At 38.0% G+C, this 17,325-nt stretch overlaps 1 protein-coding gene across 1 annotated transcript in view; it reads left to right on the top strand.

Annotated features, from left to right (window-relative positions):
• The window catches only part of EYA1 (EYA transcriptional coactivator and phosphatase 1), a 164,709-nt gene that overhangs the window by 96,126 nt on the left and 51,258 nt on the right, over positions 1-17,325 (top strand). Inside the window, exon 11 of the mRNA XM_029923941.1 lies at positions 12,722-12,811. Coding sequence (XP_029779801.1) covers positions 12,722-12,811 — 90 coding nt within the window. The remainder of the gene's footprint in view (positions 1-12,721; positions 12,812-17,325) is intronic.

The raw sequence follows: 17,325 nt of genomic DNA, 5'->3' as shown, positions 1-17,325 counted from the left end.
ATTTTTTTGCTTTTCAGTTTAGAAAAATAAGACAGTAAAAGAAAAGGAATAAAAGGGCAAAATATACAAGAGTGTATCAGTAAAAATCAGCCTGACATTAAAAATAGGAACAATTGTTTTCTCCTACTGCTTTACCAATATATCTAAGCAATAAAAAGAAATTGCTTCCTTATTAACATTTGGTATGATTTTTAGTTATTCTTAAAGTAAAACTGAAATAACATGGTTATTCTCTTTAAACTATACACGATCTGATGTAATATTTGGCATTTGTGGCATTTTTAGAACTAAAAATCTAGGGAAGTATCTTTGAATGCAAAGAATGTATTAAAAGGAATGTATCTTTCACATAAATGGAAGAGATATTTTTATGGTAGTTAAGTGGCTAGGTTTAAGATTTCTAGGGAAAGAAGAAAGCAATTTATTTTTATACCCAGAGAACATTCTAGATTCTATTAAAAAATCTGAGAAGAGATAAACAGGTTTCCTTTAAACTTTCTATTTTGAAGTTCAAAAGACCATGGACACTCTGACACTATGAGAAGTACAATTTTTGAGAAAGTAAATGAAAATGGGTTAAGAAAATAATTTTGAATCAGATTGTGTGTGTGTGTGTGTGTGTGTGTGAGTGTGAGTGAGAGAGAGAGAGAAAGAGAGGCAGAGAGAGAGAGAGGCAGAGAGAGAGAGATGGAGGTCTGGGGATGGTTCATGCCTGGCCTTAAAAATAGATTAAATTGCTATTTAAAGCTAGGAAGTGAGAATTGGGGATGAATGCATATGACCCTTCATATATTTTTTTGCAGTGCTTACTTAAAAGATAGTTAAGATCAGGGGCCCTGGGTGGTTCAGTCGGCTGAGTGTCCGACTTTGGCTCAGGTCATGATCTTGCTGTCTTTGGGTTCAAGCCTCACATCAGGTCCTGTGCTGGCAGCTCAGAGCCTGGAGCCTATTTCAGATTCTGTGTCTCCCTCCCTCTCTCTCCTGCTCATGCTCTCTCTCTGTCTCAAAAATAAACTAAGAAAAAAAAATTTTTTTAACTGAAAGATTTTTTTAAGTTAGTTAAGATCAAATATCATATATAAATAATGGAATTAGCAATGCAGATATAACTATAATATAAAAGGGCAACAAAATAATCTGAGAAACATGAACTTCAACGCATGTAGGAAAAGTCATGTAGGAAATTACCCACTGGCCCCCATGAGCAGACACCTGGAGGAATTCACCATGGTGTCCTATTGGCTAAGGTCCCCTGCTAATACCTGGTGGACTCCGTGCTAGGACCACCCCAAATTTAAGACTCTGTCAAAAGAGCTTGTCATAAAAGAAGGCACTCAGTACCTTATCTAGTTTAGTTGTGGGTAATGATCACTGAAAATGTCCGTGAAGTGATTCAGAAAATTGTACTACCAAAAAGCACCCTTTTCAAGTTGCACACACGAAACCTCCCATGTTCTATCAGCGACAGGACCCAAGATACATACCTGGCCACCCTCCCCATTTCCTGGCCTGACGCTAATGAGTCATTCAGAAAGTCGATCTTTCATAATTTATTGAACAACAATTGTATGTTAGTATAGGAGTGCCAGCCACAATTCTGCCTTCAGGGAGCTTATAAATTCATACAGGAGGCTGTTGATAGAGAATGAGTGAATCTTCATCAGTAGTCTGTCATCGGGGCCTAACTGTTCTAAACTAATGTCACTATAAATCCACAAAATCTGTGTCAAACCACAGACTCTCCAAAGGAATAACGATATTAGGAAAGAAACAAGTCTCCGTGTGTTATTCAGGACAAGCGTTCTCCAATAGCTCCAGTCACTTAGCTAGTAGTAAGAAATCGCCAAGACTGGAATGTCAAGTGATAACACCGGTATTGTGGATGAGAAAAAAAATCGGGGTCCCCGGAAGCTGTGCAACCAAAAAATAAATGCCAGAGGCCCTAAAGGAGATGCTTCTAGGGTTACCGCTATTCTTAAATTACACTGGGAATTCGCCTTTGCAGCCCATCAGTGTTGCAAGGTGACACCACTGTTCCTCAGTGTATGAGACATAGGTCCTGTGGCTTCAGTGATAAATGCATGAGCTCCGTGGTTTTCTGGAACAAAAAACTATCCACGTGATAAAAATTAATAGAGTTATTACAGGCAGAGCAGGATCCAACATAGATTGTGTATATTCTAAAGCTCACTTAACCCTGGGTAAGGATTACCAAGCAAGTGGTAGCACCTTCTTTTCAATAAACAGTGATGTCCAGAGGAACTTGGCAGGCCGTTTGCAAGTTTGACTTAAGAATTTTTTTGACATTTTAAAAATATGGTTGAGTGTGCTTGACATTTTCAAAATAAATATTCATAGTTGCACCATTCAAAGACAACCAATCATGCCTTGGTGAATATTTTTTATATATTTAAATTTCTTTTAATCTGACTTCTAAACATACACAAAAGTAGGTGGGGTAGCATAATAAAACTCGATGTAACCTCTCTAAAGTAGTATCAATTCTTAATCTTATTAAACATGTAACCTCACCACATCCCTCCCCAATCTGTCCTATGATTGTTGAAAACAGATCTCAGATGTGTTACTTGATTTGTACATATTTCAATATGTATTTTAATATGTGTTTAAGACTCCACTAAAAGAATTTTTTAGCATAGAAAATAGTAGATGATACCCAGTACTTCAGCTATCGAGCAAATTCATAGGAATTTCTTAAATTATTACATGTCTAATTAGTAGTTATATTTCTCCAATTATTAATTCCTATGTTAAGTTGTGGTAAAATACATATCATGTAAAACTTTTTTTTTTAACATTTATTCATTTTTGAGACAGAGAGACATAGCATGAGTGGGGAGAGGTAGCGACAGAGGGAGGCACAGAATCCGAAGCAGGCTCCAGGCTCTGAGCTGACAGCACAGAGTCCGATGCAGGACCCAGACTCACAGACTGCAAGATCATGACCTGAGCCGAAGTCGGACACTCAACCAACTGAGCCACTCAGGCGCCCCAAAATACAAATCATGTAAATGCTACCTAATTCCTTAGTCATGTTTTAATGTTAATTTTAATTAATTTATTTGTTATTTGCATGAGCAAGGGAGAGGGGCAGAGAGAGAGAGAGAGAATCCCAATCCCAACCAGGCTCCAAGCCTAGCATGGAGCCCCATGCAGGGCATGATCCCACAATCATGGGATTATGACCTGAGCCAAATCAAGAGTTGGACACTGAGTAGTAAATACATTCACAGTGTTGTACCACCCAGTGTCCAGGACTCTTTTCAAAGTTCAGAACGGGAAGTCTATCTATTAAACAACTTCTCCTTCACTCCTCACCCCCAGCACCTGGCAACCACCATTCTGCTTTCTGTCTCTATGACTGTGACCGCTCTAAACACCGCATACAAGTAAAACCGTACAGGACTCCTCTTTTCGTGAATGACTGATTTCACTTAGCATAATGTCTTTAAGGTTTGTTGGTGTTGTATGCATGTGTCAAAATTTCCTTCCTTTTTAAGGCTAAATAATACTATGCCATTATGTGGGCGTACCGCATTTTTGTTGCTCATTATTGGACATTTCTTGGGTTGCTCCTACATTTCAGCTATTGTGAATAAGGCTGCTGTGAGTATGGGTATATAAGTACCTTTTTTTTTTGCTTTATTATTTAATTTATTGTACTCCTGAAACGAATATGTCAGCGATACTCCAATTAAAATTTTTAAAATGAAAATATCTTTTTGAGACCCTGTTCTCAATTACTTTGGGTATATACCCACAAGTGGAATTGCTAGATCACATAATAATTCTTTGTCTGTTTTTTTGAGAAACTGATACTGTTTTCCATAGCAGCTGTACCACATTCTGTTCCCACTAAGTGCACAGACGTTCCGATTTCTCTATATGCTCATCAACACTTGTTATTTTCTGCATTTTTTCCTTCCTCATCTTTTTTTTTAATTGTAGTCATCCTAGTATGAAGTGGTATCTCCTTGTAATTTTGATTCATCTTTCCCTAATGGTTAATGCTCCTGAGCATCTTATCATTTGCTTGTTGACTCTCTGTATATCCTCTTTAAAAGAATAGCTATTCAAGTCTTTTGCCTATTTTTTAATCAAATATTTTGGGGTTTTGTTGTTGTTGAATTGTATGAGTTTTTTAATATATCCTGATTATTAACCTCTTATTAGATATATGAGTTGTAAACTTTTTTTTGCAACCCATAGGTTTCCTTTTTACTCTGTTAATTGGGTTCTTGGATGCACAGATATTTTCAGATACAGTCTAACTTATCTTGTTTTTCTTTTATGCTTTTAATGTAATATCCAGAAATGTCATGAAACTTTTCCCAGAAGAGTTTTATACCTTCACTCTTAATTTTTAGATCTTTGACCCATTTTGAGTTAATTTTCGTATATTGTATATTGAATAAGGTAGGAATCCAACTTTATTCTTTTGCATTTGCATATCCTGCTTTCCCAGAACCATTGGTTGAAAACACTATCATTTCCCCATTGAGTGGTCTCGGTACCCCTGGTGAAAATCATTTGACTACATGACTATGAGTTTATTTCTGGAATCTCTATTATATTCCATTGGTATAGATCTCTGTCTTTATGCCATCTATTCTGAGAGTTCCTGGGAGTCTGGATTTTCTTGATTGGATCCCCCTTGTGTTCATTTGTCACATATTTCTTGTCCCCTGTATGTCTTACAAATTAGTAGCTAGATCCAGAAGTTTAATTAGATTCAGGCTTGATTTTGCGTGTGGGGTGAGGAGGGTCAAGACTTCATAGATGGAGATATCCTTCCAATAGGAAGTGCATAATTTATATTTGCTGTCAATTTTAAAACTTCAGTATTCTGGTTAGACACTCTCCTTTCACAATCCATTATAGAATGTTCTTATTTATCCTGTATATCCTTTCTTCTTGGCTCAAAGATAGTTCATTATGAAGGAAATAAATTGAGTTGTATGTGTGTGGGGGGGGTGGTAATTGGACCATATAAGTTCATTAATTTAGCAAGTATATGCAGATTGACCTCATAAATAAAATGATTGATAGCTTTTGTGGCAAATAACTAGGCCATAGCTATTTTTGGTGAGGCAAAATTTTGAAGTGAATCTAAGCCACTTCTTTAATTTTGAGATTTTCTCAAATCCCTCTTCTTGAATAGCTATCCAGTATTAATGAAGATGCTTGATTAAGGCTTCCTGGTTACCTCTAGTAGACAGATAGGCATCCTCAGAGGCTCGTGCTGAGTAAACTGGCAGGTGCCATATTTATTTATTATTTTTTCAATAGCATAGTGAATTTCAGTTTATCAGCCATAGTTCCAGTGTGATTAATCTATAGATGTGTTTGATGTTTGGCAGCTGACTTTAAAGGTAAGTCCAGCTGTCTTTATTGAAGCTTGAGTCGAGCTATAGGCATTTTCTCTGCCGGTGCTTTCCTTCCAAATCTCTGTGTAAGAATAATATTTAAGAGAGGTTTGTATATGGTGTGTATACAATGTAATCTTGACTTGGAAGTAGTTAACTATTTACATTAGGGAAAGAATGCTGTGCCCACATCATGGAGCTGAAGAATGGAATACCTTTCCCTTAGGAGTCAGTCAGATGACTCCATCAGAGTTTCTGTTTGTGGAAGAACTGAACTAGAAGACCCTGCTTTTCTTTCTCACTATAGTACCTGATAATTCATATTATTCTGATATTCTTAAAGTGCTTCCACATTCTATCTTTGAACCCTACCACAAACAATAACTCCCTAAAATTTTATGTTATTCTTGAAGTACTAGGGTATGGCACCATTGTGCGAGCTCTGAAAATTTTCAGGGACTATGTTCATCGAAGGCACTAAATTTGGAATATACCTCACTAATTACTGATTGTTGCCATCTGTCACTGCCAACCATTTGTTGATAAACTGGGGCAGGGTCAATTTTGCCACGACCTATTCTCTTAAGTCATTTGCAAATTGTCTATAAACAATGGATTTGGACTAAACTTAAGTGCCTATTCACAAAGTCTAACTTATTAATGATTAAATGGTATAGGCTGACCAGTATTTGTGACTAACTCAAGATCACACTGCTTGGCTATGCAGGTGATACATGCGTGTGTGTGTGTTTTAAAGAATGCCTCTAAGTTTCAACTGATAGTGAATGCCACTATCTCCTACTCAGTTCCTAGATTTTCAGAGTATGGAACATCTTTTGCTGGTTTCCTAGTGTTGGGCCACCATTCCTAGTGATAACAGCCAGCTTTGTCCCCCAAAACTTGGTTGCTATTTTTGGGAGAACAAATGACAAGCCCTCCTGGGAATAGTAACACTGAACATATCTGATTTAGCTTCCTTGCAAATCAGCTTTACTGATGACTGTGCTCTTGAAAACATGGTCATCTCAAAATATTGGCACAGGGAATTTACGGTCGCCCTTATTAAATAGCTTGAACTTCACATGCAATTTGAATTCAGAATGTTAATGCATCTTTTTATAGAAGGATATGGAGTCCCATGTCTGGATTGACCTACAGCTATTGGTGTAGTAGTAGTAATAAGAGTAGAAATAATACCACTACTGACAGTTGTGGTAGCACCAGCAGCTTTTACTTGCCAGATACCTTATTCAGAATTGTAAATAAATTATCAAATTTACCTTTAACACATACTGGTTTTGCTCCCATTTTACTAATGAGGAACCTGAGGCTCAGAGTTTAAGTAACTGAACTTGACCACCATTGACTTGACAACAAAGTTTAGAATCCCAGTCTAAACTCTATGACTGCAAAGCCAGTGGTATGACCATTATGAAAGGTGCATTTTTTATGTTTTTCAGTCCTTGTGCATGAGCTCTTTGCCCACAGGCTATGAACAAAATTAGTTTAGAAGAAACTCCTTAATTTCTGTGGCATGTAGTGAAAGAGTGGTCCCAAAAATGCCTTGTGTTAGACCGAGTTAGTATTAGACCTAGTTCAGACCAGAGGTGAGCTGGAGGGCTCCGTTGTAAGCACTGTGTACAAGACAATTCCATTACTAGTCATCCTAAGAGGACTCCTAGACTGATGTGTAGAAACAAATGGAACAGGCTTGCAGGACACCAATGTCTTCATCTGGTTGCGGAGTCTTAATAAAATCAAGTTTCTGAGTTGCTATAGATTGCATATTTGATGACCCTTAAAATTTATCCAGTGCCATGAAGACAGGGCATTAAGAGACCGTATCCTAGTCTTATGTTCCAAAACTCACTTGTATTTACAGGTGCTCTTTTCTTCAAAACAGATTATAGATTTTCAACATGTGAATTCAAGATTGACAGACCTAAATCTCTCTACAGGCTCAGTTTAATGGCACTTCAGCATTTCTGTGTACTAATTTTGTCTAGAATTTCTTTTTACTCTTTTAAACATTTTCATAATATGATGATCTAGTATAATAGCAGTGATCAGGCTAAAAAAAATCAATAAACAGAAAAGAAATGACAATGGGCTAGGGGTAATGCTAGTGATTTCAGCATATAATGATAATAACTTGAGTGTCTGTGAGCATTCTGTGTTCTGGAAACAGAAGAAACCAATCTTGAGGCAGTGGGATAATTAAAGATCACTTGATAAAGGATGGAAGCAAAACAGTTGTTTTAGGCCTGAGTCTGTGCTCAGCAGATTTCATTGTGATTTTAAAATGTTGCTTTCTGTTCAGTAGACAAAATTGCCTTTGACTTAACATGCGACAGTCACGGGCAGCCTCACATGCATCAAGTTCCTTCACTTTATTTTCATGACTTTAAGCAGACATTTGCAATTTAATATCCTATTAAAATAATTTAGGAGCAGAGTTAAATTTCAGTTCTCTGTGTGTATGTGTGGTATTGGATGCTATTTGTTTTTCATTGGTGAGGAATATCTTGAGAAAAAGGTCTCCAGTGGGAGAATGTCCTGAACATGAGAGCTATGGTAAATTGATGCTGTTTCTTCATTAAAAAAGAAAACTGATAAAGCATTTGGTTTTATTTTCTCTTTCTGAGCCTCTCCACCGTACTGTCTAATTTGTACAAGGGAACTAAATTGTAGAGCACATAACAACCTATTTTGCTGAAGGTTGTAATGCATACCACCACTGAATGTAAAAAGGAAAGAACTGCATGCTGATCTCATGCTAATTTTCTCTACTTCATTAAGTAGATAAGCAAGGCTTTATAAGTAGTGATTCTAAGAATGGGCTGCTCTTCCTTCAGGTACAAATTAATCAAGCATTCTTAATGAATATGTTCAATCCTATATTTCATAGGTAGAGTCATTTTAGGACTCGAAAGTCTGGGGTTTTTTCCTAACGTATGTATGTAGGAATTTCCTTTTACCATCACTGAATGCTAACAAGTAACTAAAGACCAAATTTAATATTTTTGTTGGAATTATTTAAAATACTGTATTTATTGCTTTTCATTCATTTATCCCTCTGCCACATTTAGGGACAGCCCGGTGCCAGGCATATGGTGCTAGGTCCCAAGGACATAGAGATAAAGATGTAGAGCTATGGCTCTGCCCTTCTTAGATGATAACACATGGACCTCAAGTACCCGCGGCCAGTAAACCAGGCTGGAAAGAGTCAGGGATGAGACTCTTAACTGACCAAGAGGCCATGGGAGCAAGTTCAAAGACCTCAGCATAGAATGTGGGTAATCAGTGGAGACTGATCCTTTACCCTAGTTTTTTTAAGGTCTTTGGTGGGAATGTCCATCAGAGCCCCTCATCTTTTACAGAAGGCCTCTGCCTCAGTGATCTTTTTAGGAAAAGATTTCATGATAAAAAATAGTTTGAAAAACTGTAAGTTAGTCACATATTAAGGAGGTCAGGAACAGTCAGACATTTATGGGCTTTTTATACTTGTTGAAGTGTTTAGATGTTTCTTAAAAGGGACAGGCGAGTGAAATTGTCTTAGTGAGACCCCAGACGTAGGGGAACAGTGGCGGTGAATATAAGGAAGTGAGACCCCAGACAGTCCCAGGGACCCATATCATTGAAGGAATAGGCGATGGATACTCAGGTTCTAGAAAGAGGCTCAAAAATATTGATGGTGCTATGGCACCAAGAAGAAGAAATGTCACGAAGATATTAAACAACAGTGGCAAGTGCCACAGAGAGTCAAATTCAGAAAAAAATGGAAACATTTGGCAACAATGTTTAACTTAAATGACATGTTTCTTTGAAATGGAGGCGAAGTTCTAAATAATTTTTCAAAAGCGATACAACACAAAATGGTTTTACAAAAGCAACCATTTTATAACTACGGTTCTGGAATTTGTTATTGCAAAGCCCAAGAAAAGATTAAGCCAAAGACGTGGTGATTTTTATGTCTCAGTTTTGGTTTAAAAAATGTGGGCTTTTTCTTCCTCTAAAGATGCCAAAATAAGCCATCAAGCTATGACTAATTTATTAACTGTTCAGTGTTAGCTTTTGTCACATTTGACTTGTTTCAGACATGTTTGAAAAATGTGAACACATTAAAAGATTCTTACGAAATAAAATTTAACCTCACTATGAGAACTCCAGTGTAAGCAAATCTATGAACACAGTTATCTATTTGCCCTTCCGGTAGTTTCCTTGTAGGTGCACCACTTTGGGTGAGGTGGCTGGGTGCCCTGCCAGCTCTGACCACAGGCTCATCACAACACTGCTGCTCCTCCATTTCCCTGTCCCTAAAATCAGAAGTGGGTATATTCCAGAGGTCTTCTCTTCAAACTGTAGCCCATGATACATTAGTGAGCCAAGAAACGGGAAATTATCGAAGTGCACACCACATAGCAAGTAATGTCTTGTTTTGACAAAGTTACATTTCAGCTCTGTGTATGGGAAAGAGGCAAAAGAGGAACGGTGGACAAGGGGAGAGAGGAAGAAAGAGACTGCGTGTGTGTGAGAGAGAGATTACTAGCTCGTCATGTAAAATGTGTTTTTTACTACAGACTGTGGTTTTAAAATGCTTAATAAACACCGCCCTCAACTAGAGCCCCTTCTTATTCTAAAAATCTCTCATCCCAGTGGACCGCCCAATTGCTCTCTTGGTCTAGTAAATGTTTCAGGACAATACTTTGGAGTAGCAAGTATAAAGACTGTTAAGGAATGACTGCTAATAACAAAGGAGAAAAACATTAAGAGGTAGATAAGGCCAACATCTGTGTTGTATTTGACCAGAAGACTGAACAAGCCTTTAAAATTTATTGGTATTCCGACTAGCAAGTCATTACTGTAATTTATGAAGTAAGGTTAGAGTATGCTATATATTAACAAACAATGGAGTAATTCTTTTGATGGTGGTATAATATGCAACCGTATCAAGGAGAAATAATACTTTTTCAAAGGTAACAATACCGGTACATAAATTCCCAAATTGGCAATTAAATAAATGTGGTGAGTCTCTTCCACCTTCCCACATAAAAAGATTCATTGACAGGGTTATGAGACAAGTCAGTGTATTTTTATTGGCCTGAACTAGAGGGAGTAAACACCTTAGTCAGGTGTTTTGTTTTAGAAGCAGCTGTTTGAACTTCTCCTACTGGTTATTTCTGCTCTAGGGTATATTTGAACATTTGCTTTTTCCAGCATACTTATTGATTTAGAATTCAAGCGAGTGAGCAATTTCCTATAAAACTCAGATTCCACGTAAGGTTTTCTATACTTATACATAAACTGTTTTAATTCTTCTACAGCCAACAAAATTTCATAGGTTTTAGATGGTATTAAATAGGGACAGTTTAAAGAATGCTAAGGAATATGCGTCATCAAACAGGAAATCTGAGGGAAGTGTTTTTATTTGTCCTTCCCTGCACAGTTCTTAGACACTCTGCTGGTCTCTCTTTCCTCTCTGCCCTGTTATAAACCCTGGGGTGTTTGCTTTGCCCCTTTGCCAGTCTGACCCCTGACTTTTGGCAATTCTGTGTTCTCTGCCTCCTTCCCACTGCCAGCCAGCCGGAGGACAAGGCCTAGGGAAGGGAGCAACTGAGACCAGCAATGTCCTCCTACCAGATTTTCCCAGACCCTACGCCGTGGGTCCTCAGGGACTCCTGAAAGGTAGACAGCTGGAGGGGGGCATAGTGTAGGCGGTGCTGGCAGAGTGGGTGGGGTGGGGTGATGTTGACTCCACCTCCGTGGCCACAGCTGATTGGCCTGTGGCAGGCAGCCTTGGAGTCTCTGTCTCCATCCCTCCATCCCAGGCCCTTGCTCTCTTCAATGTGAGCAAACACCTATGACTATGCCAGATTAAGAGGCAAGAATTTTTCTCCTATGTGAGAATAACGTGTTTGCCAGTTAGGCATCTGATTTATTAGATGAGCAAACTAAGGATCAGTGACGTAGAGCTCCAAAGTGGGAGAGCAAGGGTAAGGCCTGGCTCCTGGGTCTAGAGCTGTTTGACCAATGCTTGTGGCTCTTTCCCAGGGTGCTGGAGGAATTGGGACTCGAGATAAATACTCAAGAGCTTGATACACTATGGAAACATGGACAGTAGGGAGTAGAACACAGACTTTGGAATGAAGATGATGTGTTCAGAAGCCCATACAGAAAATGTGCAAGATTTATGTCAGATAGTATAGATACACAGAGGGTTTCCCAGCAGGGAGGTGACTTGTGTGAAGGCATCATTCTTCTACTTACAATTTCCCTAGTTAAGTGATGGTACAGGTGGATTCTGTACTTCTTCCAGAGGCTTGCTATAATCATAAAATAGTCCATCAAAAAGTATTGTTGGAAAGTATTTAAAATGTCATACTTGTAAAAGCCAACGTTGCTCTAAGAATGCCAGTGAAACCTTGAAAAGCTCTTGTTACAGCTTTGTCTACTTCACAGACAGTTTTTCTTTCTTGATTAATATGCAGGGTCTTCACCAAGAACCACGTTGTTTCCTGGATTTGATACATTACAAATATAGTGACACCATGAAAGCAGCAAAGATTTCCACGGCCCCTGAGTTCATCTCAGTGCCAGTAGATGTCAGCGGGGTGTGGGGTGCATGAGACAGCCTGCTCATCACTAGCACCAGAAGCCTAAAGCTTTGCATGGAAGCCACTGTACATTTCAGAATGCTGCCCTCCCCTCCCCTTTGTGAATGGTGCTGGCTGTCTGATGACTGGATGGTGTCACATGAATGTCAGGATCAGCTCCCTGAGCTGGGCATAGTGCCAGGTGGTCAGAGTGGCTGTAACTTCCTACTATGAGTATTCTTAAAATTGGCAGGCAGTCCAAATAAATAAGAAATAATGATAGTTACCATCTGGAGTAAAATTAGTATTTATTGCTCTTCTGAAACTAATCTATACTGTACCGATTTTCTGGTATTTGTGGCAATCCTGTTAGATGCTCTTAATGACAGAACATAAGCAATGTCTTCTCTAGTCCCTGAATTTCTTGCTCCCGAAACAGACCTGTGAAGCTAAAATTCCTCTACTCTAGATGCCTAAGGAACCCTAGAGTTTATATTTTTGTAACATTTCAAGCAGCAAATTATTTCTTCATTATGCAAAGTACCTACAACATTTGGGTCACAAGTCCCTGAAATTTGCACACACGGTGAATCAATCACGTCCACCAAAAGCAACTGGAGGCCAGCCCTCCCGATGAGTCCTTACTCTTGACCTTTCCAGCACTGACTCCCTTTTCTTGTGACCCTGTATTCCATGAACCTGAAGTATATATTGTCTTGACCTGAAAAATTCTTCTTTTAGGATCCACCTACATCAGTTTCCCTTGGACTGCGCATGGAGGAAATGATTTTCAATTTGGCAGACACACATCTATTTTTCAATGACTTAGAAGTAAGTTCTGATTATTTTATACACACTTCACGTTGCATGTCTGAAAATCAGTGAATGGTCTTAAAATAACAATGTGATATATTGTGACTATATAACTGGAACAATGAAGTTAAATCCATTACTGATTATGTGGTGATATGCTTGTCTTCATGGTATTTCTGTTTTGCTTTACTTTGGCTGTGGTTTTTCAAGGTTAGATCCCATGTGACCCTTGGTAAGGATTAAAATTTGATGTCAAAAATTTTAAATACTAAACAGTTGCTATCAGACACTACAGATTTCTCAGCTACGTAATTACCACTGAGATGGATTACCTTGGTAATCGAACAGAAGTAGGGATCCTGGCCTGCTTCCTGTCCCTGTCCTGTCCTCCTCTTATCCTGTTGGGTCAGATGGTCTTCTTTCTGGTTGGCCCAGTTGTATAAAATTTTATCAGGCCTCTGCCCTTTGGACTGCCAGGATTTCTTATGTCAAACTGCTGATGATTTTATTTGTCCATGATCATTTCGGGGGTGGCGCTTTCGTAAGAGGGTTAATTAACTGTGTTACAGGCCCCGTCAAACACGATGATCTTGATTAGCGGCGTTCTTAAGGGTAGAGAATATTGTTTCTCCTATCACCATGATGAGAAAACATGACTATAACTACAGTTCACTCTCTTCTTAATAGAGACAGTTGTTTATATAAATCCTGCTGTTAAGCAAGCTTGTGGTAAGCCTGCCAACAGGCATTAATCATCAAGTTGTTGTTTTGGTAGATTTTTATAAATGTGTGTTATTTCAGACAGGAGAAGAATCTGAGAGATTCAAATAGAACTTTTACTGATCAAAGTTAATTGGCAGCAATTGGCCTTTAAATATTTCCTGATGTTTCCCTTTTCAAAATCAAGCAAAACACACCTTATTTAATAGATGAGCCAACATCATTTGAAAAATGCCAGTGTGACAGAACTTAAATGCGGTTTGTTCAACATCTGTCCTGTATTTTGATTTCTTTTCATCTGCTATAAAACTACTCATAGACGAATTGGCAACTCCCAGTGCAATAAAATTATTTAAATGTGCTTCATTTTTTTCCCATTCCTTAATGAAATATTTATTTTTACACTTAGGGTAGAATACAATTTGGTTTTTTTTTAATTTTAAAAGGTTTGCTTTTCTTAAGGAAATTACACATAAGGCATTACTATTTTTTTAAGGTAGAAATATTCCAAGTGAGTGACAAGTACAGAATTGCCTTTAGGAGAGCTTAATAATCATTCTTATTTTCAAAAGCTGTTTCTGATTTATGGTTGTGATTCACTTCATAAGAGAAGAGCACAAAAAAATTTCACATTTTACTGGTATATTAAAATTCCTTCCCTAAGTTTCCATTTGTTTCTAATGATACAGAATAGGCTGATATTTTGTCTCGGGTATAACCTTGTTACTCTTATTGATGTTAATAGGTGTTAATAGCACCCATCAAGAAGAAATTAGCAGTAATTTGCTATTGCTTTTAAATTCTACCTTCCTACAAATGCCAAAGCTTGTCTATGCAGTGCCAAAACTATGTGGTGAAAAATGAGAAGTTAGCGAAGTAATAATTCGGTATAATAGAGACCAAAATCTTCCAAACTTGGTTTTGATATAATATAGCTGGATTTTTATTTGTTTACTAACATTATTCACAGTGAACTGTATAGAGAGAGTATCTGAAATAGTGCTCAAAACCATAGAAAGTACATCTTGAAAGTTCTAGTTTAGGAATGTAGGGGATATAGTTTTTCCATAAGCCCAAATTGAAACAAAAAGAAAATGAAGAACTAGGAGTCGATGCAGTCATTAAAATGTCTGATTCTGCGGATGCCTGGGTGGCTCAGTCAGTTAAGCATCCAACTTCAGCTTGGGTCATGATCTCACAGTTCGTGGTTTCGAGCCCCACTTCAGGCTCTGTGCTGACAGCTCAGAGCCTGGAGTCTATCTTTGGATTCTGTGCCTCCCTCTCTCTGTCCCTCCCTTACTCATGCTGTCTCTGTCTCTCAAAAATAAACAAAAAACATTAAAAAAAATTTTTAAATAAATAAAATGTCTGATTCTGCTCTTGGCATAAGGACTTTTCCTTATGTAAAGTGTAGAAGGGAATAAAGTTATAATTCAACCAAATATAAAAATCAACAATAGAAAAATTAACCTTATAACCTTACAAATTTTTTATTTTACTTAAGAATAATATGAAGGTGTCTGCAAAAGTAAAAATGAAAGGTCCATTTAACCTCCATCTTTTAAAATTGTTTACTTGCTCTAGATTTGCACAATATTTTTAAAATAAATTGGTTCTTATACTTATTTCAATATTTTATATTTTTGTAATTCAACAAACCTGGGGCTGGTCATTGCAAATATTAGTTTCTTCTAAAATAGCAAAATTATGTCCTGGGAAAAATAAATGTATTGGCATTATATTTCCAAGAAAACCAAAATTACCTCATCATGCAGAAATGGTGTGGTAATGCCTAATTTCACACTGTAATGAGCAATGTGCTGCAGTAAGAGACATGGATATTTTAATATATTTAAATTACATGTTTTTAGCTTTTTATGATCTCTGATACAAGTAATTTCAAGGAGATTAATGATCTATTGGTTAGCTTGAAGTGTGATTTCTGAACCCCAATTGTTGACACTTGGCCCCATTTTTTTTAATGTTAGCTTTTTTGCCAGCCACCCCTCCCCTCTGTATAATTTGATTAGTTCATAGTTTTGGCTTATAAGAGATTCTGAATAATGAAACACACTTGTGAGAGACTTTTAGGAGCAGTTCCTGTGTTATCGAAGTGTATGTTTCAAATCGTTCTTAAGATGTTAGGAAAATTTAGAACATCATTTAAAGTAATTTAGAAATGCCTTCCTTGTACTTTAAGAAATAAAACAGTTAATCATTTTTAGTTTTAAAGGTCTTATTTGTCACCTCATTTTGTGACAATTTTTAGTAAAAGCGGTCACAATTTAAATTAATTGTGTTGACACCCCAAGGGGGGAAGGAATTAAAAGAAGAAATTTTGTGGGGTTTTTTTTTTTTTTGGCTACCGTTAAAAAATGACATGTTAAGGAACATGAGAGACAGGGAGACACATTTTCCAAAGGAAATCGTATTTTCCCACCAGAGAAGGGTTTAGACTTTACTTCCATCGTGTACTTCTGGCTTTCCTATTCCTAAGTCTATGTAACGTCCTGCATATCATTTTACCAAATGGTCTCCACAGGCAATATGATGATGCTTATATGGAAGTCATTTTTTTATGAATGACGGTATGGAACTAGAGGTGTTGGTTTTTCCCCCCAGCTTCTTTAGCAAAGTATGACCCCGAGTGGATGGAGAAAGTTCTTTCTGTGGGATTCTTACTGAAGGCAACCTGCAAGTAGAGTGAGGAAAGGCCTTTCGCGTATGATCATGTTTCAGTTAACATGCTGTTAGTCAGCTCTCCTGCTAGATTTTTCCACAGTTTGGAGACTTTTTCACCGACATGGATGTAAGTCTAAATAAAAATAAAGGTGTAAGATTATGGTGAACTTCCTCTCCGTCTGGTGTTAGGTCGTATCACTGAGCTGGCAGTAGGGTTGTCATCCTAAGTGGTTGTGTTGATGGGTGGCCTTCATGAGCCTCTGCTCTCCGACCACACTCCCCGACTGCGGGGATCGGGGTTGGGAGACAGCAGGACCGCTCCTCAGCCTTGTCTTCGCATGAGGGGTTGTACACACCTGGTTAAGTGTGAAGCTGCAGGAGAGCATTCTGCCTCTCCTGGCGTGTTGCATAGTTGAGACAGACCAGAGGGTTCCTTGGTGTCAGGATTCACATGAATGCTTCAGTCCTTTCTCGGGTCTTTGCTATGTCGACTCCTGTCCTAGATCTGGTTTTTAAGCACCCGCTCCTGGTGGCCCTTTGTTTTTACCTTTTCTACAAAGAAAAGGCTTGGGATAGAAGGTTCTGGTCTCCATAGAAGCTAGCTTGGGTTTGGTGAGTCAAAGGTCGTGCAAAGGAGCTGAAAACAGTCTCTAAATAATGCTGTGGTTTAAAGGAAGGGAGTTGTAATGGTTTTTCTTATAAAGCAAAGAAATTAGTTTGCCTCTTGGTGTAATTCAGTCTTTACATTTGTAATAACATTTTATGAGTCTAATCTGTTAGTTATTTTAATATGTTATTTATAAATTTGTATTAACCTAGGGAAAAAACATTTCTTCAAAGTATCAACCATGACAATGCTCAATAGCTTCGATTTCAAGTGACGTGTTTGTAGTGACCTATTGCTTATGTTTCCAAAAGTGTAAAAATTTAAACTAACTCAGAGGTCGAGTTTTTTGAGTTGAGAAATATAATCACCTAGAAATGTCTTACTCTCCATAAATAAGTAGGAAAGAAACTCTGGTGCCCGGAGTCCTGCTTTTGTGGTGGGTGCTGGAAGCGCTGGTGCTCTGCTGCCAGAGCAGGCATCTCGGGTGCCTCCAGAGAGGCCACGGAGAAGAGCTTTGAGCTGT

This window comes from Suricata suricatta, chromosome 15 (assembly GCF_006229205.1).
Source record: "Suricata suricatta isolate VVHF042 chromosome 15, meerkat_22Aug2017_6uvM2_HiC, whole genome shotgun sequence".
In the NCBI taxonomy this organism is placed as follows: Eukaryota; Metazoa; Chordata; class Mammalia; order Carnivora; family Herpestidae; genus Suricata; species Suricata suricatta.
Note: the sequence above shows the minus strand (reverse complement) of the source record. Positions and strands in the feature narration are given on the sequence as shown.